Source organism: Homarus americanus, unplaced genomic scaffold (genome assembly GCF_018991925.1).
Source record: "Homarus americanus isolate GMGI-L3 unplaced genomic scaffold, GMGI_Hamer_2.0 scaffold31037, whole genome shotgun sequence".
Taxonomy (NCBI): Eukaryota; Metazoa; Arthropoda; class Malacostraca; order Decapoda; family Nephropidae; genus Homarus; species Homarus americanus.
In genome coordinates, this window is record NW_024722227.1 from 9,191,807 (window position 1) to 9,218,175 (window position 26,369).

At 44.3% G+C, this 26,369-nt stretch overlaps 1 protein-coding gene across 2 annotated transcripts in view; it reads right to left on the reverse strand.

Moving 5' to 3' along the window:
• LOC121862368 (3-hydroxy-3-methylglutaryl-coenzyme A reductase-like) overlaps window positions 1-26,369 on the reverse strand; it is a 129,256-nt gene that overhangs the window by 81,502 nt on the left and 21,385 nt on the right. The window contains exons 1-2 of one of the 2 annotated variants that reach the window (XM_042360618.1): window positions 18,273-18,665; window positions 9,774-9,925 (exon numbers count right to left, since the gene is read on the reverse strand). In XM_042360618.1, coding sequence (XP_042216552.1) covers window positions 9,774-9,925; window positions 18,273-18,285 — 165 coding nt within the window. In that variant the 5' untranslated portion in view covers window positions 18,286-18,665. Of the gene's footprint in view, window positions 1-9,773; window positions 9,926-18,272; window positions 18,666-26,369 lie in introns of those variants that run through there. The other variant, XM_042360617.1, reaches the window with a different exon arrangement.

The following is a 26,369-nucleotide window of genomic DNA, read 5'->3' on the forward strand; positions in this document are numbered from 1 at the left end:
GTATCCATTCCTTATTATTTATTACTTTCACTGTACTGTATCCATTCCTCATTATTTATTACTTTTACTGTACTGTATTTCATTGTAGATTTTTTATTATTATTATTTTTCTTTTATCTATGTCGGACTTACGACCTGTATTTGGGTCCCTAACCCCGTCGTAAGTCGGGGTCTAGCTGTACTATTATTACACACACACATACACATACATAGGTCAGATTCATGTGGGTAATGTCACTCTTCACTGCCATACAGGACAGAGGTTCGTGCACAAAGAAGGAAATACTGTACATCATATTCATTAGCAGTATACTGTATATAGGTCAGTGGTTCACATACATTTGAGTCAAATTCTAATTGAAGACTAATCAGTGTGGGCTAGCAAATTTGGGATAAACAGCAAGAATGTCCTCAAGCACCCCCGATTCAATGTAGTAATTACATAGTTCAAGATATAATAAGTCAGGTGGCCTGAAGTCTTTGACAGTGTCACATTCAATAATATAGTGTTCAAGTGTATGCTTTAGAGGTTTATCACAAAGTTTACATGCTGAGTGTTCCGGTATGGGTACAGCGTTACAAACTTGCCAGATGTGTCTGTATCCTAGCCTAATTCTGGCCACGACTCCATCACATTGTCTGGTTCTGTCCTTATGCTGGCCATACCGCAACCTCTTGTCACAAAATTTGTCATATTTACTAATGCTACACCTGCCAGGTCTCTCTGCATTTCTCACTTCTTCTAGATCAGAGTTCATGATTCTGACTTGAATGTTTTTAATTGCAGCATTGGACAGGCCAAGGTACGGTCAACATTTTCTTTTCTCATTGGCCAGTCTATCAGCGATTAACTGATTCCAACATGGGACGGAATCCACACAAAATTCGATATGAAAGTTGTTCTCATTGGCAGTTATAAGATTCCGTTAATATCATACAACTTTAGACAGAGAGCCTGACGGGCTATTCATTGATTTCAAAGCACTTTGAGTCACAAATATCCCTCCATTTTCTTTGGGGTAGTCTGTGGCTAAGTAGATTCCAGTTAGTTCAGTTTGTGTTGGCTGGCCCAGTTGTTCAGCCTTTGCTTGTTTGACACTATCATCTCTTTTTCTTATATATTACACATGCACAGCCTGTTCTACCTGTGTTGTCTGCACAGAACCATCAGTAAAACAAGACATTCACTTGATTTAATACTCTGATGTGTCTGTTAATAGTTTCTAGTGTACCACATCTCACCACATCGGTGTTTAACATTTGCTTACTACCAACAGGAGTGTAATTAATAGACTGATATATCAGCCAAGGAGGAATGGCATTAATAGGTTCGTTCGGGTAATTGGGACATTCAGTTTCAAGAGATCTGCAACACTTTTATGAAGCCACGCCCAAAGAGAGTCTTTTGTGGAAGGTTAGCCGAGATGGTCGGGATTACTTAGATAGAACATCAACTCAGTTTGAGCTGTAGTTTGGGAACCATTGTTCTTCAAAACTTTGACACAAAAACATGGTATTAAGTAGAGCTCCTCTCAGATAGGGAGGGCAGTCCGAGCTCTTTCCTCATGTTTACAATTCTGGTTGATTTTGGGCAACCAAGGATGATCGATGGCTTCATTTTGCACTACCTCAAGGCTGCTGAGTTGTTTAGGCGGAATAGTAACAAGATGGTGAGCATGATATCCAACTACAGAACGAATGAAGTGAAGATAGAAAGTACGTAATGATGTACAGTATGTATGTTACATTGTCAAAGGAAGAGAAACAATTGAGACCCTGCAATTTGTGTAAATGAGGCCGAAAGTCAGATCAGCAGCCTGGGACTTGGTCACAATTTTCGTGATGCCATATAGCAGCAGGGTCTACCATTAGACAACACATTATGCTTCCAATATCTTCCCAGGCGGTAGTACCTCCCTGTTTGGCAGCTGGAAGCAAACCCCTTATGATATACAAAACATAAAAGTTGTCTGTAATACTGATGACAGAAGCGTTAGTTCATGAGGAGGGAAGATGGAGAAAAGTTGCCGGGAACCACTTAGGGGAGGGGAGGGAAGGTGACAGATAGTGCAGAGGTGAAGAGGGGATCAGAGAGTAAAAGGGTGGGTGGGGTCTGGGAGAGAGAAGGTGAGAGGTGGTCTGGGAGAGAAAGGTGAGAGGGTGGTCTGGGAGAAGGAGAAGGTGAATCTGGGAGAGAAAGGTGAGAGGTGGTCTGGGAGAGAGAGAAAGGTGAGAGGGTGGTCTGGGAGAGAAAGGTGAGAGTGGTCTGGGAGAGAAAGGTGAGAGTGTGGTCTGGGAGAGAGAAAGGTGAGAGGGGTGGTCTGGGAGAGAAAGGTGAGAGGGTGGTCTGGGAGAGAGAGAGAAGGTGAGAGGGGTGGTCTGGGAGAGAGAGAGAAGGTGAGAGGGTGGTCTGGGAGAGAGAAGGTGAGAGGGTGGTCTGGGAGAGAAGGTGAGAGGTGGTCTGGGAGAGAGAAGGTGAGAGGGTGGTCTGGGAGAGAGAAGGTGAGAGGGTGGTCTGGGAGAGAGAGAAGGTGAGAGGGTTGGTCTGGGAGAGAAAGGTGAGAGTGTGGTCTGGGGAGAGAAGGTGAGAGGGTGGTCTGGGAGAGAGAAAAGGAGAGAGTGGTCTGGGAGAGAGAAGGTGAGAGGGTGGTCTGGGGAGAGAGAGAGAAGGTGAGAGGAGGTGGTCTGGGAGAGAGAAGGTGAGAGGGTGGTCTGGGAGAGAGAAGGTGAGAGGAGAGAGAAGGGAGAGGGGTGGTCTGGGAGAGAGAAGGTGAGTGTGGTCTGGGAGAGAGAGAAGGTGAGAGGGTGGTCTGGGAGAGAGAGAAGGTCAGAGGGTGGTCTGGGAGAGAGAAGGTGAGAGGGAGAGAGAGAAGGTGAGAGGGTGGTCTGGGGAGAGAGAAGGTGAGAGGTGGTCTGAGAGAGAGAGAAGGTGAGAGGGTGGTCTGGGAGAGAATGTGAGAGGGTGGTCTGGGGAGAGAGAGAAGGTGAGAGTGTGGTCTGGGAGAGACAGAAGGTGGAAGAGGGTGGTCTGGGAGAGAGAGAAGGTGAGAGGGGTGGTCTGGGGAGAGAGAGAAGGGTGAGAGGGTGGTCTGGGAGAGAGAGAAGGGAGAGGGTGGTCTGGGGAGAGAGAGAAGGTGAGAGGGTGGTCTGGGAGAGAGAAGGTGAGAGGGTGGTCTGGGGAGAGAGAGAAGGTGAGAGGGTGGTCTGGGAGAGAGAGAAGGTGAGAGGGTGGTCTGGGGAGAGAGAAGGTGAGAGGGTGGTCTGGGAGAGAGAGAGAAGGTGAGAGGGTGGTCTGGGAGAGAGAGAGAAGGTGAGAGGGTGGTCTGGGAGAGAGAGAAGGTGAGAGGTGGTCTGGGGAGAGAGAGAAGGTGAGAGGGGTGGTCTGGAGAGAGAAGGAGAGGTGGTCTGGGAGAGAGAAGGTGAGAGGGGGTGTCTGGGAGAGAGAAGGTGGAGAGGGTGGTCTGGGAGAGAGAGAGAAGGTGAGAGGGTGTCTGGGAGAGAGAGAGAAGGTGAGAGGGTGGCTTGGGGAGAGAGAAGGTAGAGGGTGGTCTGGGAGAGAGAGAAGGTGAGAGGGTGGTCTGGGAGAGAGAAGGTGAGAGAGGGTGGTCTGGGAGAGAGGTGAGAGGGTGGTCTGGAGAGAGAGAAGGTGAGAGGGTGGTCTGGGAGAGGAGAAGGTGAGAGGGTGGTCTGGGGAGAGAGAAGGTGAGAGGGTGGTCTGGGAGAGAGAAGGTGAGAGGGTGGTCTGGGGAGAGAGAAGGTGAGAGGGTGGTCTGGGGAGAGAGAAGGTGGAGAGGGTGGTCTGGGAGAGAGAGAAGGTGGAGAGGTGGTCTGGGGAGAGAAGGAGAGGGTGGTCTGGGAGAAAGAAGGTGAGAGGTGGTCTGGGAGAGAGAGGTGAGAGGGAGAGAGAGAAGGTGAGAGGGTGGTCTGGGAGAGAGAAGGTGAGAGGGGTGGTCTGGGAGAGAGAGAAGGTGAGAGGTGGTCTGGGGAGAGAGAGGTGAGAGGGTGGTCTGGGAGAGAAGAAGGTGAGAGGTGGTCTGGGAGAGAGAAGGTGAGAGGGTGGTCTGGGGAGAGAGAGAGAAGGTGAGAGGGTGGTCTGGGAGAGAGAGAAGGTGAGAGGGTGGTCTGGGAGAGAGAGAAGGTGAGGAGGGTGGTCTGGGGAGAGGAGAAGGTGAGAGGGAGAGAGAGAAGGTGAGAGGGTGGTCTGGGGAGAGAGAGAAGGTGAGAGGGTGGTCTGGGAGAGAGAGAAGGTGAGAGGGGTGGTCTGGGGAGAGAGAAGGTGAGAGGGTGGTCTGGGAGAGAGAGAAGGAGAGGGTGGTCTGGGAGAGAGAGAAGGTGGAGGGTGGTCTGGGGGAGAGAGGAAGGTGAGAGGGGTCTGGGAGAGAAGGGGAAGGTAGAGGGTGGTCTGGGAGAGAGAGAAGGTGAGAGGGTGGTCTGGGGAGAGAGAGAAGGTGAGAGGGGTGGTCTGGGGAGAGAGAGAAGGTGAGAGGGGTGGTCTGGGAGAGAGAGGTGAGAGGGTGGTCTGGGGGAGAGAGAAGGTGAGAGGGTGGTCTGGGGAGAGAGAGAAGGTGAGAGGGGTGGTCTGGGAGAGAGAGAAGGTGAGAGGGTGGTTTGGGAGAGAGAGAAGGTGAGAGGGTGGTCTGGGAGAGAGAAGGTGAGAGGGTGGTTTGGGAGAGAGAGAAGGTGAGGAGGTGGTCTGGGGGAGAGAGAAGGTGAGAGGGAGGAGAGAGAAGGTGAGAGGGTGGTCTGGGAGAGAGAAGGTGAGAGGTGGTTTGGGAGAGAGAGAAGGTGAGAGGGTGGTCTGGGAAGAGAGAAGGTGAGAGGGGAGAGAGAGAAGGTGAGAGGGTTGGTCTGGGAGAGAGAAGGTGAGAGTGTGGTCTGGGGAGAGAGAGAAGGTGAGAGGGTGGTCTGGGGAGAGAGAAGGTGAGGGTGGTCTGGGAGAGAGAAGGTGAGAGGGAGAGAGAGAAGGTGAGAGGGGTGGTCTGGGGAGAGAGAAGGTGAGTGTGGTCTGGGAGAGAGAGAAGGTGAGAGGGAGAGAGAAGGAGAGGTGGTCTGGGAGAGAGAAGGTGAGAGGGGAGAGAGAGAAGGTGAGAGGGTGGTCTGGGAGAGAGAGGAAGGTCAGAGGGTGGTCTGGGGAGAGAGAAGGTGAGAGGGAGAGAGAGAAGGTGAGAGGGTGGGCTTGGGAGAGAGAGAGAAAGGTGAGAGTGTGGTCTGGGGAGAGAGAGAAGGAGAGGGGTGGTCTGGGGAGAGAGAAGGTGAGAGGGTGGTCTGGGAGAGAGAGAAGGGAGAGGGTGGTCTGGGGAGAGAGAGAAGGTGAGAGGGGTGGTCTGGGGAGAGAGAAGGTGAGAGGTGGTCTGGGAGAGAGAAGGTGAGGGGTGGTTTGGGAGAGAGAGAAGGTGAGAGGGTGGTCTGGGAGAGAGAGGTGAGGGGGTTTGGGAGAGATGAGGGAGAGAGAGAAGGTGAGAGGTCTGGGAGAAGGTGAGAGGGTGGTCTGGGAGAGAGAAGGTGAGAGGGAGAGAGAGAAGGTGAGAGGGTGGTCTGGGAGAGAGAAGGTGAGAGGTGGTCTGGGAGAGAGAGAAGGTGAGAGGGTGGTCTGGGAGAGAGAAGGTGAGAGGGTGGTCTGGGGAGAGAGAAGGAGAGGGAGAGAGAGAAGGTGAGAGGGTGGTCTGGGGAGAGAAGGTGGGAGAGTGTGGTCTGGGAGAGAGAAGGTGAGAGGGAGAGAGAAGGAGAGGTTGGTCTGGGAGAGAGAAGGGAGAGGGAGAGAGAGAAGGTGAGAGGGTGGTCTGGGAGAGAGAAGGAGTGTGGTTGGGAGAGAGAGAAGGTGAGAGGGTGGTCTGGGAGAGAGAAGGTGAGAGGGGTGGTCGGGGAGAGAGAAGGTGAGAGGAGAGAGAGAAGGTAGAGGGTGGTCTGGGAGAGAGGAGGAGGAGAGAGAATGAGAGGTGGTCTGGGAGAGAGAAGGTGAGAGGGTGGTCTGGGAGAGAAGAAGGTGAGAGGTGGTCTGGGAGAGAGAAGGTGAGAGGGTGGTCTGGGAGAGAGAGAAGAGAGGGTGGTCTGGGGAGAGAGAGAAGGTGAGAGGTGGTCTGGGAGAGAGAGAAGGGTGAGAGGGTGGTCTGGGAGAGAGAAGGTGAGAGGGTGGTCTGGGAGAGAAGGTGAGAGGGAGAGAGAGAAGGTGAGAGGGTGGTCTGGGAGAGAAGGTGAGAGGGTGGTCTGGGAGAGAGAAGGAGAGGGAGAGAGAGAAGGGAGGGTGGTCTGGGGAGAGAAGGTGAGAGGGAGAGAGAGAAGGTGAGAGGGTGGTCTGGGAGAGAGAAGGTGAGAGGGTGGCTGGGAGAGAGAAGAAGGTGAGAGGTGGTCTGGGAGAGAGAGAAGGTGAGAGGGTGGTCTGGGAGAGAGAAGGTGAGAGGTGGTCGGAGAGAGAGAAGGTGTATGGTCTGGGAGAGAAGGTGAGAGGGTGGTCTGGGAGAGAGAAGGTGAGAGGTGGTCTGGGGAGAGAAGGTGAGAGGGAGAGAGAGAAGGTGAGAGGGTGGTCTGGGAGAGAGAAGGTGAGAGGGTGGTCTGGGAGAGAGAAGGTGAGAGGTGGTCTGGGAGAGAGAAGGTGGTGAGGGTGGTCTGGGAGAGAGAAGGTGAGAGGGTGGTCTGGGAGAGAAGGTGAGAGTGGTCTGGGAGAGAGAGAAGGTGGAGAGGGTGGTCTGGGGAGAGAGAAGGTGAGAGGGTGGTCTGGGAGAGAGAGAAGGTGAGAGGGTGGTCTGGGAGAGAAGGTGAGGGTGGCTGGGGAGAGAGAAGGTGAGAGGGTGGTCTGGGAGAGAGAAGGTGAGGGTGGTCTGGGAGAGAGAAGGTGAGAGGGTGGTCTGGGAGAGAAGGTGAGAGGGGTCTGGGAGAGAGAAGGTGAGGGTGGTCTGGGAGAGAGAAGGTGAGAGGGTGGTCTGGGAGAGAGAGAAGGTGAGAGGGTGGTCTGGGAGAGGGAAGGTGAGAGGGTGGTGGAGAGGCAGGAGTCAGGGGGGTTCTGGGAGGGAGGAAGTGATGGGACGGGAGGGAGGGAGGACAGTAAAGGTAAGTGGAGGGAGTAAAGTAACGACAGGGCACGAGGAGGGAGGAGAAGGTTGGAAGGGTAACTTGCAGTATGGTGAGACAAGGTGACCTCTGAGGACCGGTGTCTCGGCCCAACTGACCAACACGAGGCTTGCTAATCAAGTCTCCACCCCTTCAGGAGGCAAAACAACTCTACTGAAAATCAGATCCTGACAAATAATGAAAACCTAAATATAAAATATATTGATAATCTAAATCTGAAATATATCAAACAAAACAATACAAGGAAAAATGATTATTTACGCGCGCACACACGCACTACACACACGCCACACGCACACACACACACACACACACACACGCACGCACACACACACACACACACACACACACACACACACGCGCGCACACACACACACACACACGCGCACACACACACACACACACTGAGATAAGCACAGGCCATCTATTCCATGCTCAACGCATCACCTCACGAGTCACTGTCTACACCAACACCACAACCACACCATCACCACACACCCATCCCACAACCACACCATCACCACAACCACACACCATCACCACAACCACACTCACCACAACCACACCCATCACCACAACCACACCATCACCACAACCACACCATCACCACAAATACACTATCACCACAACCACACCACCACCACCACACACCATCACCACAAATACACCATCACCACAAATACACAACCACACATCACCACAACACCATCACCACAAATACACCATCACACAACACACCACCACCACCACACCATCACCACAAATACACCATCACACAAATACAACACACCATCACCACCACACCATCACCACAAATACACCATCACCACAAATACACTATCACCACAACACACCACCACCACCACAACTACACCATCACCACAAATACACCATCACCACAAATACACCATCACCACAAATACAATCACCACAACCACACTACACCATCACCACAAATACACCATCACCACTAATACAATCACCACAACCACACCACCACCACACTACACCATCACCACAAATACACCATCACCACTAATACAATCACTACAACCACACCACCACAACCACACCACCACCACCACACCATCACCACAAAGACACCATCACCACAAAGACACCATCACCACAAATACACTATCACCACATCACCACCACCACACCATCACCACAACCACACCACAACATCACCGTCAGTCATTACAGCAACAATAAAACAGGTTTCAGCTGAGAAAAAATGTCCCGCCCCCTCCTCAAGAGTTACAGCTGATTGGCTGCTGCAAACCTGTCCGATTTTGTCCTGAGTAATGATGTATTTCTAAAGGAGTTTATTCATAATGATCGTTGGGATGACCGTTTCTGACACGAAAGATATTTACCTTATTATATAAAGATACATACATTCATTATTTCAAACAGGAGCACGTAGGAAGTTTATCAGAGGTATTATACATGAATTAACTGATAAATTCGGGTAGCAAATTCATGCTTTAGGAGGATGCATTTAGTATATACTACTTATTTTTACCCACAATAAGGCATATAAAGACAAATTACATGTCAGTAATAGTACATTATGCAAAGAAAAAAAAAACATTTTAAAAGATCAGAATCACATTGAAATATTACACGACCGGGAAAAATATGAAGTAGTTCACAGTCATATTTCCCGCCTCTGCTGACGGCCGTGTAATATTTCAATGTGATTCTGGGGGTGCTGGTGGTAGAGTGGTACCGCTCTTGCTTCGCAAGTGAGATGTCACGGGTTCGATTCCCAGGCCGGTGGAAGTTGTTTGGACATACTTCCTAGCCCCCATTAGTCCCTGTTCACCAAGCAGTAAAGAAGGTACCTGTTGTAAGTCGAAAGTTGCGAATTCATATTCAGGGACAAGTTGTTGGAGCTTCCAATAACTTGATGACATAAACCACTGACTCTTCAGGCTTCTATGCCCTTGACTCTTCAGGCTTCTACGCCCTTGACTCTTCAGGCTTCTATGCCCTTAACTCATGAGACATAAAGGCAAGCATGAACTTAGCATGCTTCCCTGTTGGGCACTGTTAACGCTTCTGCGCTTCACCTTGCACAAGGCTGTAGGGGAGTGCCCAATAAAAAAAAATGTGATTCTGATCTTTGAAAATGTTGTTTTTGCATAATGTACTATTACAGATATGTAATTTGCCTTAGTATGCTTTGTAGTGGGTAAAAACAAGTATTCTCGTCAGAAACGGTCATTATGAATAAACTCCTTTAGAAATACATCATTACTCAAAATCGGACAGGTTTGCAACAGCCAATCAGCTGAAACTGTTGAGGAGGGGGCGGGCATATTTTCTCAGCTGGGAAAAAACGCGCTATAGTCACCAAAGTGCAATATCCAGCACATACCATATCCTCTGGTCATTCCTACTTGACATTACATTGACGATAAAACTTGCACCAAACTCCAAACACACAAGACAACCCAACCCCCCACTCTATCACTGCTGCTGAATACACAAGGTGGAATTTTATCCTAACGTTAGCAGTCTGTGATGATGTACAGTATAGGTTCCAGTTTGAGTGTGTATGATGCACACACAGACCCAAAAGAAGACATGAAACAAATCCTAAGTGTGTGTGTGTGTGTGTGTGTGTGTGTGTGTGTGTGTGTGTGTTTAGTGGTAGTATATACAATGTGTGAACTTAAGGATGAGAATAAGTTATTTACCTGTGGAGTGCGGGGGAGGCTGGGGGCCTTGTACCAGTCAGCCAGGGAGATCATGGCAACGGTGGTGGTGATGACGGAGAAGATCACCTCCCACGGGCGACCTGCACACATCCTTCCGTGGGCCCAGAATGTCCGCCATGTCACGCCGGACCCTGCAACACACACAAAGAGACTTATCAAACACATTACAAAATACTCAAGTAAGCCTTTCACACCACCGTGACTACGCACACCATTCTAAATTCTACACCATCTTACCACAACACAATACACCTTGCCACAACACAATACACCTTGCCACAACACAATACACCTTACCACAACACAATACACCTTGCCACAACACAATACACCTTGCCACAACACAATACACCTTACCACAACATAATACACCTTGCCACAACACAATACACCTTACCACAACACAATACACCTTGCCACAACACAATACACCTTGCCACAACACAATACACCACCTAAACGATGTCACGTCATAAGAACAAAAACATGAACACACAAGAGTCATTAAGAAGACGATAAATTCTTACAAAACATGCCGTCGCCACACAGTAAGCGTGATTAACAAGATACCAGTGCTCGCGAAACACCCCCTTGGGATACCCTGCCACACAACGTCTCATAACATCACACAACACACACAACGTCTCATAACATCACAAACACACACAACGTCTCATAACATCACATAACACACACAACGTCTCATAACATCACATAACACACACAACGTCTCATCTCATAACATCACACAACACACACAACGTCTCATAACATCACATAACACACACAACGTCTCATAACATCACATAACACACACAACGTCTCATAACATCCACACAACGTCTCATAACATCACACATGACTTATAACATCACACAAAACATGACTCATAACATCACATAATATACATAAAACACAATGCCTCTTTAGCATTACACAAACCTTATCTAGACAATACTACATAAACTCCTCCACACACAGACCTCACACGACGCCCCACCACCACACCTTTTCACAATACTTTACCACAGTAACACTCAAGCCTGCAGACATACATACACCCCAATGCAGCCTAACACTAACAAACACTTGTACCACAGCACAACACCACAGATCTTTAATCATACACACGTGTCCTAAACAACACACCAATATACATCGTGCCGCAGCGTTTCCCAACACAACCAGGTGAAACTTTCCTGGTGTTCCTGTACCCAAAGGCCGTCCCAAAAATCCTGACCCATCCGGAGTGGTCGACTCTGACCATTCTTCCTCAAGGACAAAGTTGGAACGCAGAGAACTAAATGCCGGTGATGTTGGTCCACACACACACAGCGATGCCCCATTAGTGAGGATGAGAGAACGTTTTATCCTTTTCGGTAGAGTTTTAGTACAAATTCGACGCCCATTTGGCTACTATATTATTGTTGTGCTTTCAGTGAGCCATCTTAATGTATCCTTACGTCTTCAATTTGGGGGAATTTCTTACTATGAATGTGTGAAAACCCAGACAGACCTGTGGAAGAACAAAAAATAGGACCCTGGGTGAGGAGAAGTGTGTTCAGGATGATGATGGTGGCTGGTGTAAAACACGGTTATTGGTGGCCTCGGGGCTACTGGAGTGTAAGTTAACCGTAGAATTTCTTGGGCGAGTTAAAATTTGGCGGAGTGGTGACTGAGCTGACTGTACCCGTGATTGGATGGTGTAAGAATGCACCTATCATTCAAACTGGACCACTTTAGGCGACAACACAAAAACAGCCGCCACAGTAACAGCGAAATTTCAAATAATACCACTTTTAACGGAAAATATAATTTTTGTCATAATTAATCACATGACTGCCCCGTACATGCCAACACTTAACTAACAAGTGGCGAAGAGAATAAAGTAAAGTAAATAAAGTAACTGAACCGCAGTGGGATATAATGCTCAAACAACACAACACATACAGGAACCACAATCAAGTAACTAATAACAGAGCCAGAAAGAGTAAAAGTGATTCCAGGAGGTACAAAAACCCGCACCTAGAGACAGGTGAACGGCTCTCGTTACCAATCCTGGCCGTTCATTATAACGGCGCTAACGGTCATAACGGTTTAACGGTAACGTCGACTCCAGCTTTCCTTACATCTCTACACCGGTACTTCCGCCCCGTCTCCTCTAAACCAGTACTTCCTCCCCGTCTCAACACAGTACTTCCTCCCCGTCTCAACACCGGTACTTCCTCCCCGTCTCAACACCGTACTTCCTCCCCGTCTCCTCAACACCGGTACTTCCTCCCCGTCTCCTCAACACCGGTACTTCCTCCCCGTCTCCTCAACACCGGTACTTCCTCCCCGTTTCCTCTACACCGGTACTTCTTCCCCGTCTCCTCAACGCCGGTACTTCCCCGTCACCAGAAAGTTGTCAGAACTCAAACAATGAAGGTAGTGTACGCGTGCTCCTCCTTGAAATAAGACTTGGTGTTTACGTAGGCGACGATGGCACCGGGGGCATGCCAAGAGCTGTCTGTCCTTGTACTGTACTTGGTGCAGGCAAGCTATATATCCCAACTTGATTCACACACAACACACCTCCACGTTATATATATATATATATATATATATATATATATATATATATATATATATATATATATATATATATATATATATATACAATTCGTCTGGTGTGTGTATATATATATATATATATATATATATATATATATATATATATATATATAGTTATATATATATATATATATATATATATATATACATACACCACAATTCGTCTGTATATATATATATATATATATATATATATATATATATATATATATATATATATATGTCAATATATATATATATATATATATATATATATATATATATATATATATATATATATATATATATATATATATATATATATATATATATATATATATATATATATATGTCTGGTATATATATATATATATATATATATATATATATATATATATATATATATATATATATATATATATATATATATACACAATTCACGTCTGATATAAAATACATGAATATTGTATGTATATTCACCAATACATTCAGTTCCATTTAAACACACTTTCCTCCCCACTTCACAAGAGGATGGCAGCCATTTGCCGCCTCTCACCCAAATACAGTATTGACTCATTGCCACACATAAGAAAATTTTATCTTCCAAAAAAGACACAACTGAAGCACAGGTGACGTGTTTGACATGTAAACATCAAGTCATAAAAGTCGCTTAAATATTACGTAAATAATTTCAAGCAACCCAGTTAATTTCACCTGTTCATTAAAAACCACTACGCTAACCTAACCAAACCGAACTTAGCATTACCTAACCCCTCCAGGATTATATCTTGAAACAAACCCAGCTTCCATTGAGCCTGATTATCTGTGCTCAAGGTTAATGGAAAAAACGAGCACCTAAGAAGACACTAAAACATAATCTTGAGTAAATGTATGTTGCAACAAGATAAGTCACGTACCCAAACATTTCTACTTTATTAGATAGTTTTTACATTTGCCGTGACTTCACCATTGCCACACCAACGAGTGTTTCTCCATTGCTTTAAAATATCTCGAACCAGACTTTAGGAACACTATGAATGAGCTGAGTTTGAATGGACTGGTGATGGTGTATGTCTGCCGTGATCTAAAGTTACCGTCTGAAACCATAGTAACTGATTAGTCCTTTTCATAAGTTGCCGATCCATCTTTAATGTAGCTGATTTTTGTATAGTAAACCTCGTTCTACCCTACAATATTTAATTTAAGAATATTAGTTCCCACTTCTGTGTTCTCTGGTTACAACTTCTGGCAAATACAAGAGAGAGAGAATTAAGCAAATTTTTCACACATCTATCACGCATGTACGATTCCGTGTATTAATTTGAGGCATAATTTGTTTTGTGAATTAGTCTGGTGCATAATTGTGGTGCATACGTTAGTTTTGCGTATCAGTTTAGAGGCCAATCACTTAATTCTTACTTCTCCAATTACGCGGGAAAATTCATAGTTGGAACTTTTCAGAATCCAATCCCACCACTGCAATTATGAAACGAGAAAAAATATTATCCAGTGCCATTGAAAAAAATATATACAGTAATACAGTATACATAGAAAATAAAGTTCCGGGTCAGTTGTGTAATATGAAATTGTAAAACGATTTAGATAGAAAAAACCCTGCATATTGATGGTTTTTGTAAGAGGGAAGAAAAAGAACAAAAAAATACGCCTTATAAAGTTATGTGCATCCTGGTTGGTGATGGCAACAGTGGCGCAAGAATTTACACTCGACTATTCAGCATCAACCAACCAACCGATAACATGCATCAACCACAAATTTAGATTTAGGCGCGAGATAGGTAAATACTATTTTGGAAATAGAGTAGTGGATGAGTGGAACAGGTTACCAAACATCATCATTAACTTGAATACGCTGAATAACTTCAAACATAGGTTGGGTGGATAAAGGGGCGATAGGGGTTGGGTATAAACGGGCCAATAGGCCCGCTGCAGTTTCCTACATTTTTATGTTTTAATTTTATCGACCAACAACCTAATAACCGGACAAAGAATCTATAGAACTATTGTAAACAAAATCTGATATTAAGCTAAACAAACACGAAAATAAAAATAATTATAAAATGCATAAAACATTTCAAATTTCAATATAAAAAAACTAAATCAAATGAAACTATGATAAAAGACAAGAACAAGAAACGTAAGGAAGTATAGAAGGATCCAGGTGATAAACGGAAGGAATAGCAGAGACCGAGAAGAATATGAAAACTGCAAACAAGAAGATTAGACAACAAAAACATGAGCAAGGAATGACCGCTGAAGTTGCTTCGTACCCAGCCACCCTTTGTGGTCACTCACTGAAGGTGTTGTTATCAGGTGTAGACAGCGAACCTGTGAACGATACTGTCAAACAGTTGTAGGTTGTTGGCCACTACGAGGCTGGTGGTGCGCGACGACCACTGTCAACTGTGTGTAGACCAAGAGAAACTCATCTTATCACATGCACGACTCTTGGTCTTGCAGTGACAGATAAAACACATGTTGGGCTATTCGGTGGGCGAGTGACCACACTACTAGCACCAGATGGCTCACCCAGACCTGCACCAGCCATCACCACCTGACAGGAGGAGATCACCACACAGCAGCAGTGACCACAGCACTCCTGAAACCCAATTACACAACAAGAAGCTGAGTGGTGGAGGACCACACCGCCCACAGCAAGAGGTCAAAGGTCAGGGCGTCACTGGACAAAGTTTACCAAGGCATCGTGGGGTGATGCGAATCAAAGGAATAAATACTGCACTTACACCAAGATAAAATTTGGCAGTAGGGTATATCCCAAACACCATCCCAGTTACCACTTAAAAAAAAATCAATCGCCAACATTTCTTTCCAGGCTTCAACCTATTACAGACTCGGTACTTCTCCGTTACACACACACTCTCTCTTGGGTCTCTAACTCATTCATTAAACTCAGGCATTTGGGTGGACAGCTTGCGGTGCGTGTGGCTCGTGTTGTCTAATGTAAATAAAAATAACACTTAACAATAATGGTAAATAATAACAAAAGGTCTGGTTTTTTAAAAGGTTACTCCCCGTGCCGGGTACATCCACGTAAGCCACCAGCGCCATAACCTAAGTGGACCAGTCAAATTCGTCATCACTAAGTCGAAAATCAACCAACGTACGACCCTGCCAGACTCCGACACTAAAAACAACTTATCACAATATCTATGCATAGTGGAATGATGTGTGGGGTTAGGTTAATGGGAGTTAGCTCAAGTAATGGGTTAATTTAAGGATGGAATATTATGACAGGTTGGTTAATTGGACCCAAGTTACGGTACGAGAAGTTGGCTATAGTTGAAGGCAAGTTACGAGAAGTTGGCTATAACTGAAGTCAAGCTAAGGGAAGTTGTGTATAATTGAAGTCAAGTTCCGAGTAGTTGGGGATAATTGATGTCAAGTTACAATATTATTGGAGCAAACATTTTGGAATCGGCTTATGAAGAGGCAAGAGGTACAATATGTATGGCTGAATGGGTTAAGGCGTTGTACTCAAGGGGTTAAAGCGTTGTACCGTGCTCAAAGGAATAAGGAGAAATAAGCCAGGAGGCTAATCTTCAGGTGATAACGGATGAGGTAAGGTCTGTCGTCGATGGGTCAGAGGTCAAACTGTAGCAAATCAACTCCAAGAAGACATAATCAGCTAAGCAATCCCTCAACTACTTCTGCTTGTTTTTATTAATGTCTTTATTTACTCAGGATTACACAATTTCTTCCCATTACCCAAATTTATCTTTATTGTCTATTATCATTATCTTTATCGTTAATGACAATATCAACACTGGTATCATCATTATTGCAATTGTTGTTATTACTACAACTGTTACCGCTATTACTGTACATTTTAACACCTGGCAGAAATGTTCGGGACGCCCGAAAACGTCACACCTGCCCACACACACAGCCTTAAGTGTGTGGCGAAACAGCTGTGTCTCGTCTGGTGGTACAACCAGACATACACACAGACCTGGTTTACACAAAAAACATACCTGTCACACAAACACACACCTAACACAACCACACAAGCACCAGACACGTACACCACAGGAACACTTATTTGGGCCCCGGCAACTCCCCGACCTTCTCGCCCTCAAATCAATTGCGTAATATGATTCTGGGAAAAGGTTTCAAGAGGCTCGTAAAATGGACATACCTCGTAACACGAAGACGCAGGAAAGATGATGCATGAAGGTCAGGCACCCCAGCTTAATTTACCTTAAGATTAATCACCAGGTGCCACTTTATTATGAGGTCTACTGAGTTGGAGTTGTGTCTACGGATATTTACACTGTAGCATCCATTAACCTAACCGGTTAGGTTAATAGACGGTAGTATAAATATCTCGGTAGACCGCATACTATACCTGTAGTAGCACCAACCATCCTCAAATTAACTTACCTACCCCCCTCACCTTGATAATCACCAGGCAAAATAAGATATATATATATATATATATATATATATATATATATATATATATATATATATATATATATATATATATATATGTGTGTGTGTGTGTGTGTGTATATATTACACCGTGACGCTACACCGACAAGGAGGCAAACTTAAGCACAAATATTCTTTCCAGGCGCTACTTGGAGAATGGTTTGGTTATTTTTTTTAAGGGGATTAGCCCACCCGGGCACAGGTCAATGACCCAAATCAGGGCCTGGGGGAGAAGATATATATAATAATAATAATAATAATAATAATAATAATAGTGAGAAACAATATATGTATGTTGTTTCGTCAAAGTAAGAGAAACAATTGAGACCCTGTAATTGTGTGTAAATGAGGCAGAAAGTCAGATCAGCAACCTGGGACTTGGTCACAATTTATGTGATGCCAAATGGTAGCAAGGTCTACCATTAGGAAACACATTATGCTTCCAATATCTTCCCAGCCAGTAGTACCTCCCTGTTTGGTAGCTGCCTACTACCTATGAGCTATAGGGGTGAGGGGACTAGTTTTCAGGTGATCCGTTTAACTAGTAAAACGTAAACATATCTCCTTAAGTGTAGTAAATGTATAATTTTTTAGTTAACGTTCACCCATACATCACCTTCAGTTACGAGGAATATTCATCGTACGACCCTTTGAGAATCATATGACTGGTGAACTATTAACCATTTATGGGGTCTGGTGGGAAAACGTGGAACTGAACGAGAGTTGTGACGTAGAAACTAACACCAGGGAAGGACGGAAGGACACGAAGGCAAAATACACAACGCCGACCGAGTCTCCTCTGGCAGTATAAAAATAGAGGGAGCATATCCTTGGTGGCTGACGGCCGCCTCTCCCTCCTAATGGTGGGGTGGTACCATGCTGATAACTTGCCCGAGACTTGCCAGACTTTCAAGTGCTGTTACTCACCCAAGACATGCATTATCTCCTTCACTCACACACGTATACAAACTGGCAAGCATTCAACAATAACAACGATTGCCCATCGTCTTCTGGTGTAAAAAGATGAATATTGCCAAGGAATAAACCAGAGAAGACAGGACAACTCATCAATTGCACTGGCTTAGCATTACTCCGTAACAAAATTCCCAAATCGATTAATATCCAGGTTCCCAATTACTGCTGGGTAGACAGAAGCAAATGGTGTAAGGAAACTTGCCCATAGTTTCACCCTGACCGGGCAAACAATAGGAAGAAGGCAGCTATACTTTATATATACAGAAACAACCCTTACACTTAAGCCGAAGGCAAAAACTGTTTTTAAACACAGACAATATAAACACTTCAAATTGAAACAAACACGGTTTAAATACTTACAAACCAGACATTAAACAAGATAATGCACACACACACAAAAGATACAACACACTGTACAAATCGTTACACACACACACACACCTTCCGCCGTCATGGTGGTACACACAAGGTACCAGGTGTAGCAGCAGTTATGTGGTGAATCCCTCACTTGAGTGTTCTCACTCCTCAGGAGAAAGTTGTTCACTCGATACTTCCGTTTTCACAAGTCAAGATTTCTCAACACAAGGTGTTCGACTCTTCCCAAAATATTACCATAACATCCATACGCTCGATATGCAATACAAAAATTCGTCCTCCTGTATTTTCAAAGTTTTACAATAACCGGTATATCACACAGGTATACGAATTAGTAAACGCATAGATGATCACCGTCTGAATTTTAACTGGAAACAAATGCTTTAGAAATTGTCACATGGATTTGGATGGAGAGCGCGGTACGTACACCCACTCGCCTCAGCGTCTGGCACCTGACTGAGGCTATTCAGCAGCTTCAGCTGAGGCCTGAGGATGACTGCCGGGCTGGGAGTGAAGGTGGGATGTTTGGCGAGTGACTACTGTATTGTGTTTTGGGACTATGGCGACTTCACCTTTCGGCTATTTCGATCGGGTCTGTTGTCTTGTTTGAGAAGCACGTGACCATGTACAGTATGTTAAGATCCGGAACGTCTTCGCAGGCGTTCCGTTATCAACAACGATTTTTTTTCATCAATGATCCTCACTGTAAAATTCTTATCAGTTCTAATAACGACCTTTAAAAAGCACATAATAAATAACAAATACTTGTTTCATAGCATAGCGTTTACAGAAAAGGTGGTTGGACAGACTAGCTCAGTTACCGACTACTGGTTTCCTTGCCTATATTTTCCTAGAGGGCGTCTTCTTCATCTTCACAGCACACCATCACAAAAGTGCAGTACTACCGGCAACTCACTATGAGCGAGGGAATATACTTCAAATATTACATCACATTCTTCAACATCTAGACACGCTATTCACTGTACACGAGTCGGTCAAGTTCAATACAGCAACACACAGAAGATCTTGTGCAGTGGTACACCCTCAACTGGTTTATCTATCACTCAGAAAAAATCCATCCCAGAACCAGTTAAACCATCAATCGTGGAGCCAAATAATCACCCCTTACAGCCAGTCAAGCCCTCAACCATACAGTCGGTTGCCTACACACTCCATCAAGTGGTCTGTCAACACAACCAGACACACCTACACCCCACCAGTTAGCCACACCTACACCCTACCAGTCAAGTCACACCCAGAACCGTCCCGAAGGGGGGAGACAGCCGAGGCAGCCGCCCTGGGCCTCTCACCTTCCTGGTTATGCAACACATAAACTAGTAAAAGAAGGTTGTGCTGATTGGAAGCATTTTAGTGAGACTAAAAATCTCATGAGTCATCAAATGAACACTTGTTCAACCTTACCCAAATGGATGGAAGTGAAGATGTTGTGTTCAATGAGTACCACAGATACACTAATGTTACAAGACTTGAATAAAGAAAATGAACGTTGGCGATCATTCTAACACGTTTTATAGCAGCTGTGCAGTACCTAGCTGAGCACAACTCTGCTTATAGGACAAGTCATTGAGCATTGGAAATTCTCACTATATTGACGAAGCCGAGTTGTTTTCAGAGCTTCGAGTGCCCCGAGAATTCATTCCCAAAGAAACAAAATATGCACTTCAAGTCTTTCAAGTTTCTAAAATCTTTCAATGGTTCCTTCCCTAATGCAGAAATAAAGTATAGAATTAGGTAGACAGTTCCAGTCACAGTGGCATCAAGGGAGAGAAGTTTTTTTTAACTCAAACTGATATAAAGGCTATCTAAGGACAACTATGTCCCAAGAGAGGTTGAGTGGACTGGCTATGCTCTCAATCGAAATGGAACTGGCAGCAAGAGTTTGCTGAAAAGAAAGCAAGGAAGGTTAATATTGAAAGTAGACTGTTTCTAATACTTTGCAAAATGTTTTATGAGAAGTCAAAGTAGATTGAATTAGTTTTTTAGTTATAAATTATGTTACCATGAAAATTTTCATTACATCCAGACTGACATTTGACATTTGTCTTGTTTATGTTACAAATCAATATAAAATAATGTTTTATTTTCCGTGTATATGCAAGCAATAATATCGCCGGTTCTTAAATTTTATGTTTTTCTTACGTATTTTCGAATTTCATTTAAAGTATTATCAAGTACAGTAGATCCACAATGGAAACGCGGATGGGATAAATCTTCATAAAATCACACAGGAAAAAGGGTCACCGTGTACTTAAGCCAATCTCAGTCCTTGTAATTCAGTTGCCTCTGAAGATGTCTTGAATAAAGACGAAAGCTAAGGTGCTCCATTGTTTCCCTTTTTCATATATATATATATATGGCAAAGGGCCTATACGGGGGCCCATAATGACATGCCCAGGCCACTCCCCCTCCCCCCCAAGGGACGGCTCTGGTCATACATCCCACCAGTCAGCCACACCTACACCCCACCAGCCAATCACACCTACACTCCACCAGTCAGCCACACCTACACCCCACCAACACGCCGGCCCACACCTATACTCCCCTCCACCATCCATAAATTAACCCGGTTATAACAGCCTCCCTCACCTCAACACCGTAATGTGTACTGGAGGCCACCCCAGGACCCTACCTTGAGTGCACTGGCCCTCCAACATCAGCTAGTACACCCCTGTGGCTCACTGCATATATCTTAGCTGAAGGTCATTTGAAGTTTGTGGCCAGGATCGTAATTTGAGTTTCCGGACACCAATGAACATGTTGCACTGGTAACTTACCCTAAAGAAGAAGAAAATTCCCTAATGATTTAAGGTCTACTGTACGAGGTTCCGCAAATGTTAATTTTATTGTTATAGCATATAAACAAAGAACATCACAAAAAATACACATTCTACACAAACACACATGCCCCCAAAGACCATAAAGTATCCTAGTCTAATGACCGCAGTAAAGAAATAAAATCACCAAACACTGGGTAACTGAATGAGGCAGGAGAGGAAAACAACAAACCGTCACTGTTCTTCGCTACACAGGTTTTGCGTAATCCTGCAAACAGTGGGATTACGGAACACGAAAGCTTACGCAATGACGCATCACTCTGCCCTCCACATACCCACAACACAGGCGATTTTAGTAAGACTGTCAAATTTGTTCAGTCTTTTAAATATTGTAGGAAACAATTTATATCACGGATCACTGTTGACCAGCAAATAAAAAAAAAAAGATGAGGCAAGAGTTCAGTAAATCTTCACAAGAGCATCCTTGAGTTGTCAGGTGCCCGACAATCTCAACAACACAACACGAGTTGTCAGGCGCCTGTAGCACTGCAACACCTGTACTGTACTAACCTCATTCTCGGTTCAGCCCTCACAAAATATGTCTTAAAACAAATGAACTGTAATAAATGATGTGCAGAACGTAAACTAACAAAATCTGATACAGGAAGTCAACAAAAACTTAACTTTGAGGTGCTGCTGTCATTTCTCTAACAATACCAATTCTAAAACTTGATGTTACATGACCCATACTACAATATACACCAATAATGTCCCTTCAAAATATTTATGCTGATTCAGGAGTACCGAGTTCAACCTTTCATAGTGTTTCTTGAACTGGGGGCCATGGCCCCCAAGGGGGTCACGGCAAGATTTTAGGGGGGCCATGGCAGGCTAGTGTACGTAGTATATGTTTGGAGAAAATGTGGAAACTCTGATTCAACATTTTTTTTGTTACTTTGTCTTGTTAGGGGAGAATTCTTTCTTTTTTTTTGTCATTGTGTGTAATCATAATACCCATACGGTACAGTTTTGATATTTACATAGTATGGTGCAGCAGCTAGTTTTTCATTTCCAACGGATTTGCTCAGATTACACGATTCTAGTTCCTGTTCAGTCGAATTCCTTGATCTCGGAACGATTCTGCTGCCAGAGACCTCTATGAAGAAAAATCTCTGACTGTATTCTGGTGCTCAATGTATCAGTCATATCCAAAAGTTAGTGAGATCGCACTTCGAGTCCTCTTGCCATTTTCTACTACTTATTTATGTGGATCTGGTTTCCCAACCTTCTTCAAATAGAGAATAAAAGCCGAAACCGGTTACATGTGGACCCAGACATGAGATGTGCTTTATCAGTGACTCAACCTCGAATCAGTCGACTGACTGAAAGGAAACAATGTCATCCATCCAATTGAACTGTAATAAAATATGCATTGTTTGATGATTGAAAACATTAAAATAAAGGAAGAGAACCAAAACAGTTTATTTTCATCATTATTTGTGAGGGGCTTGGGAGAGAACTGAAGGGGGCCACGAGGATGTTGAGGGTTCCTCGTGGGGGGAATGAAGTGAAAAAGTTTGAGAAACACTGGACTTGTGTAATTACTAACCTTACGTGCTTAAGGACCTTAATTATTAAAGGGTAGTAATAAAATTATAACGTCGACGATCCAGAACGTTGTAGGAAAAGTGTAAGTGCTCATGTTGTTCTAAACTCCCAGAAATTTGGACGGAACAGACGAACAGGAAAAATATCCCTCTTTACTTTTTTCTAAAAAAAAAAAAAAAAAAAAGACAACGAAAATTGGGACATGTGATAAAATGTGCAGCATATTTCATAGTTAATTTGTTTTGATAAAAATAATTAGATATCACAACAAGGAAACTATTAAGTGAAATTCACATTACTCTCGCTCAACGCCAACAAATGTTTTCCTGCCGCCAAGATGGACCAAGCCCAGCTTATCTGAGGTTTCGAACAAATGGAAAAAATTAATAAAAATAAAAACTCTTATGAACGCATTCACTTCTTATTGTTGACATATTTCTGTAAACATAAATATATATATATACAGTTTATCTGAAACTTAACAGAAAAGTACTAAAAACCCATGGATGTATAAAACCCTACAAAATTTTAAAACACTACCCTAGCCTCGTATAAGAGCTCAGTTAAAGGGACTAGTTGAGGAGTATGACTAAAGGAACAATACTTCATTAAACCCAACACAACTTTAATTCACAGTACATCGAGTCAAACAAACTCGAGCTGGTGGGATTCTATACAACTAAGCATCCTAAAGATGTTACTCTATCCAGGTGGTAAGGTAATTAAATGCCAGAGGGAGGAGGGGGGTTCTGTTCCCTGAGATTTTGCCGGAGCACCGAACTAGGCTGACTGATGTAGGGCAGGATGTCCGTGAGGCTGTACCTGGGTGGTTGACCATCACGCCCACACACCCACCGTGGTCATGTCCTTCCTACTTGACCCGCCAAGCCTCAGGATCAAGGGATACACAACACCACCTCCACTCACCCACCACTTGACCACCTCCTCCACTACCACCCCACTCCATCACCTCCTCCACTACCACCCCACTCCATCACCTCCTCCACTACCACCCCACTCCATCACCTCCTCCACTACCACCCCACTCCACCAAGACCATCATTACCAACAAGTCAATCACTACGACCTTCCTCTTGTGGGTGTGTGGGGGGGGGGTCATATGATCGGGCCAGGACGGTCAAGGTCACCCGGAATTGGGGTCACTTTAAGTCAATTTACCAGACGGCCACACTCAAGGTCCCAGCCACGTGCTTCCTGTGTGACAGGTAGAGTGGGTTGTGTAGTACAGCTCACTCACTCACCTCTCTACCTCACGTGCACAATACACTAGCCGCTGTAAGTGGCAAAATTAAAAAATCATTAACATTACCTCACGTCATGTGTGTCACTCTCACTGATCATAATCTACCCTTCACCTAACACGCTTCACTGATATTTTACCCATACTGCACCTCCTATTTCTTCCAAGTTGGCCTCTGCTTAACTCCCGGTGTTGACCATTTCACCTAAGTATTCCTCAGAGGTCCGGGTGTGGCGCGTACAACACTTAGGTCTGTTACCACATTATCAGTACCAGCACAGTTCTTTACTAGTTTTCTAATGAACTAGCTAGTCATTTTCAATAGCTGTTCCCTGAGTTTTTTACACTAGTTGGGCAATATTTTGTTACTAATTATTTCATCACTGTGAGACTTTTCCTCGCTCGTGACAAAGAGGTCCATCACATGAGTAGTGCGGACGTGAGTAATAATAAAAAATGCAACATGACGTCACACAAGGCGTAATACTTTGTTTATAAAGTCACTTTAACGACATGTCCACATTGCTGCACCCACATGACCAAGCAAGTATATATATATGTATATATATATATATATATGTATATATATATATATATATATATATATATATATATATATATATATATATATATATATATATATATATATATATATATATATATATATATATATCTTTTTACGGGTAATAGTAGCCCACCCGGGCACAGGTCATCGACCCACAACGGGGCCTAGGGGGTGAAAAATAAGAGTAAAAAGAAATTAAAAATATAAAAGAAAAAGATTATATTAATCTACACCACGATGTCGGAAAACCAGCTTTTTGAAGTAAGACATTGTATGAGTATGGAAACAGAAGAAGGCAGAGCATTACACAGTTTGGCTGTGTGAGGAAAGAAGGATGTACTATAACGGGTTATTCTAGTGTGGCCGACATCCACAGAGAAACGGTGGGCACCTCGGGCAAGACGTGTAACGAGCCCACGGCCTTGCCGGCGGTACACAGGATGCCAAACCCACCGAACAATGCCCCACTGCGGCGAAGAGAAAGAGAAGAGAGATTATTAATTAAAGGAGGAGAGAGTTAATAAGACGAAATGCCTTTGATTCCACCCTATCTAACAGTTGGACAGAAGAAGAGCCACCCTAGATATGAGAGCAGTACACCAAGTTAGGACAAATGAATCCCTTATATACTTGAAGCAACTGCGGAGGAGTGAAGTAGCTACAGCATCTGTACAGCATTCCCGCTTTTAGGAGGCAGCTTCAGCAATGTTGAGGATGTGTGGCTTCCATGACATATTAGGGGAAATGGTGAGGCCTAGCCCACAGTTACCACTTTCGCTCACATTTTACTCCATTGCCTAAATTAATATATATATTTTAGCTGGTATAGAAATTCTGTCCATCGTCTAAAGGCCTTGGATGCATACGTGCCATAGAAGAGCTAGGAAACGGCTGCAATACGCATTGAAGGATCGCTTTCCATTTACTATGAGGATAAAAACAAAGTCCATGATTTAGCTGTTAGAATGGCTACTCAATTAACAACCTCGTCCTACCATATACAGTTAAGATCACATACAGTACATGAGGCTCCCACGAATTACTATCCTGAGCTAAAAAAGCACGCGAAGTTAGTGAAGTTGCCCAGTACAAGAACTACACCCCTGTCACGTGGGCTGTTGTCGGTGCCAGAAAAAAATAAAAAATATCTTGAAGATTAGGCACTCCAGCTTATTTCATGTGATGTTTCAATGACTAACCGTAACGCACAATTATCGGGGAGAAATGTATTCACTTACAATGCAAAGCAGCTTTCTTCATAACGTACTCAAGTAGTACAATTAAAATATAATGCATTGTTCTTAAAAAAAAAAAACATTGTTTTCAGATTTCAGCAAAAATTTAATTCAAATTAAAGTGTAACGTCAATCTGTGGACACTCGATAACCGCATGATAAGGACGACTGTTCGTCTCCATAACCACACAGGTCTTAGTGCCCTCGGACAGCTTATCAGGTGACTGGTGATAGGACAGTGCACACCGACTGGCTGGCGGCCGTGCATCAAAGTTCAAACGTGATATGGTGCATTAGCATGGGAAGAGCTTGAAATTCAGATCCAGAACGCTCAACTTATGTAGTATTTAATTTGGAGTGCGAGTCAGGTGGGGTCAAGTGTCAAGAGCACAGCCCAGGTCGGTTATAATTATATGTACATTTGTTTTGTTTTTTAACGTGTTCCAACCAGTTTACAAAAATGGGATTACCGGATGATTCGGTCCCCAGGTAGAGTCACAGTGATTAAACTTCAGGTGGAAGCACATCTTTAGGTGAGTACTGTAGTCCACCGTCACCTTAAGATTCGCCCCCATTCCCAAGTATAATAGTGCGGATAATGGAAAATCGTGCAAATGGTGATACAAGCATGAAATTTGCCATGATCATATCCTAGGGGCGACTTGTCAAATCTACCTGACAGGCCATTTGGAAATCCAA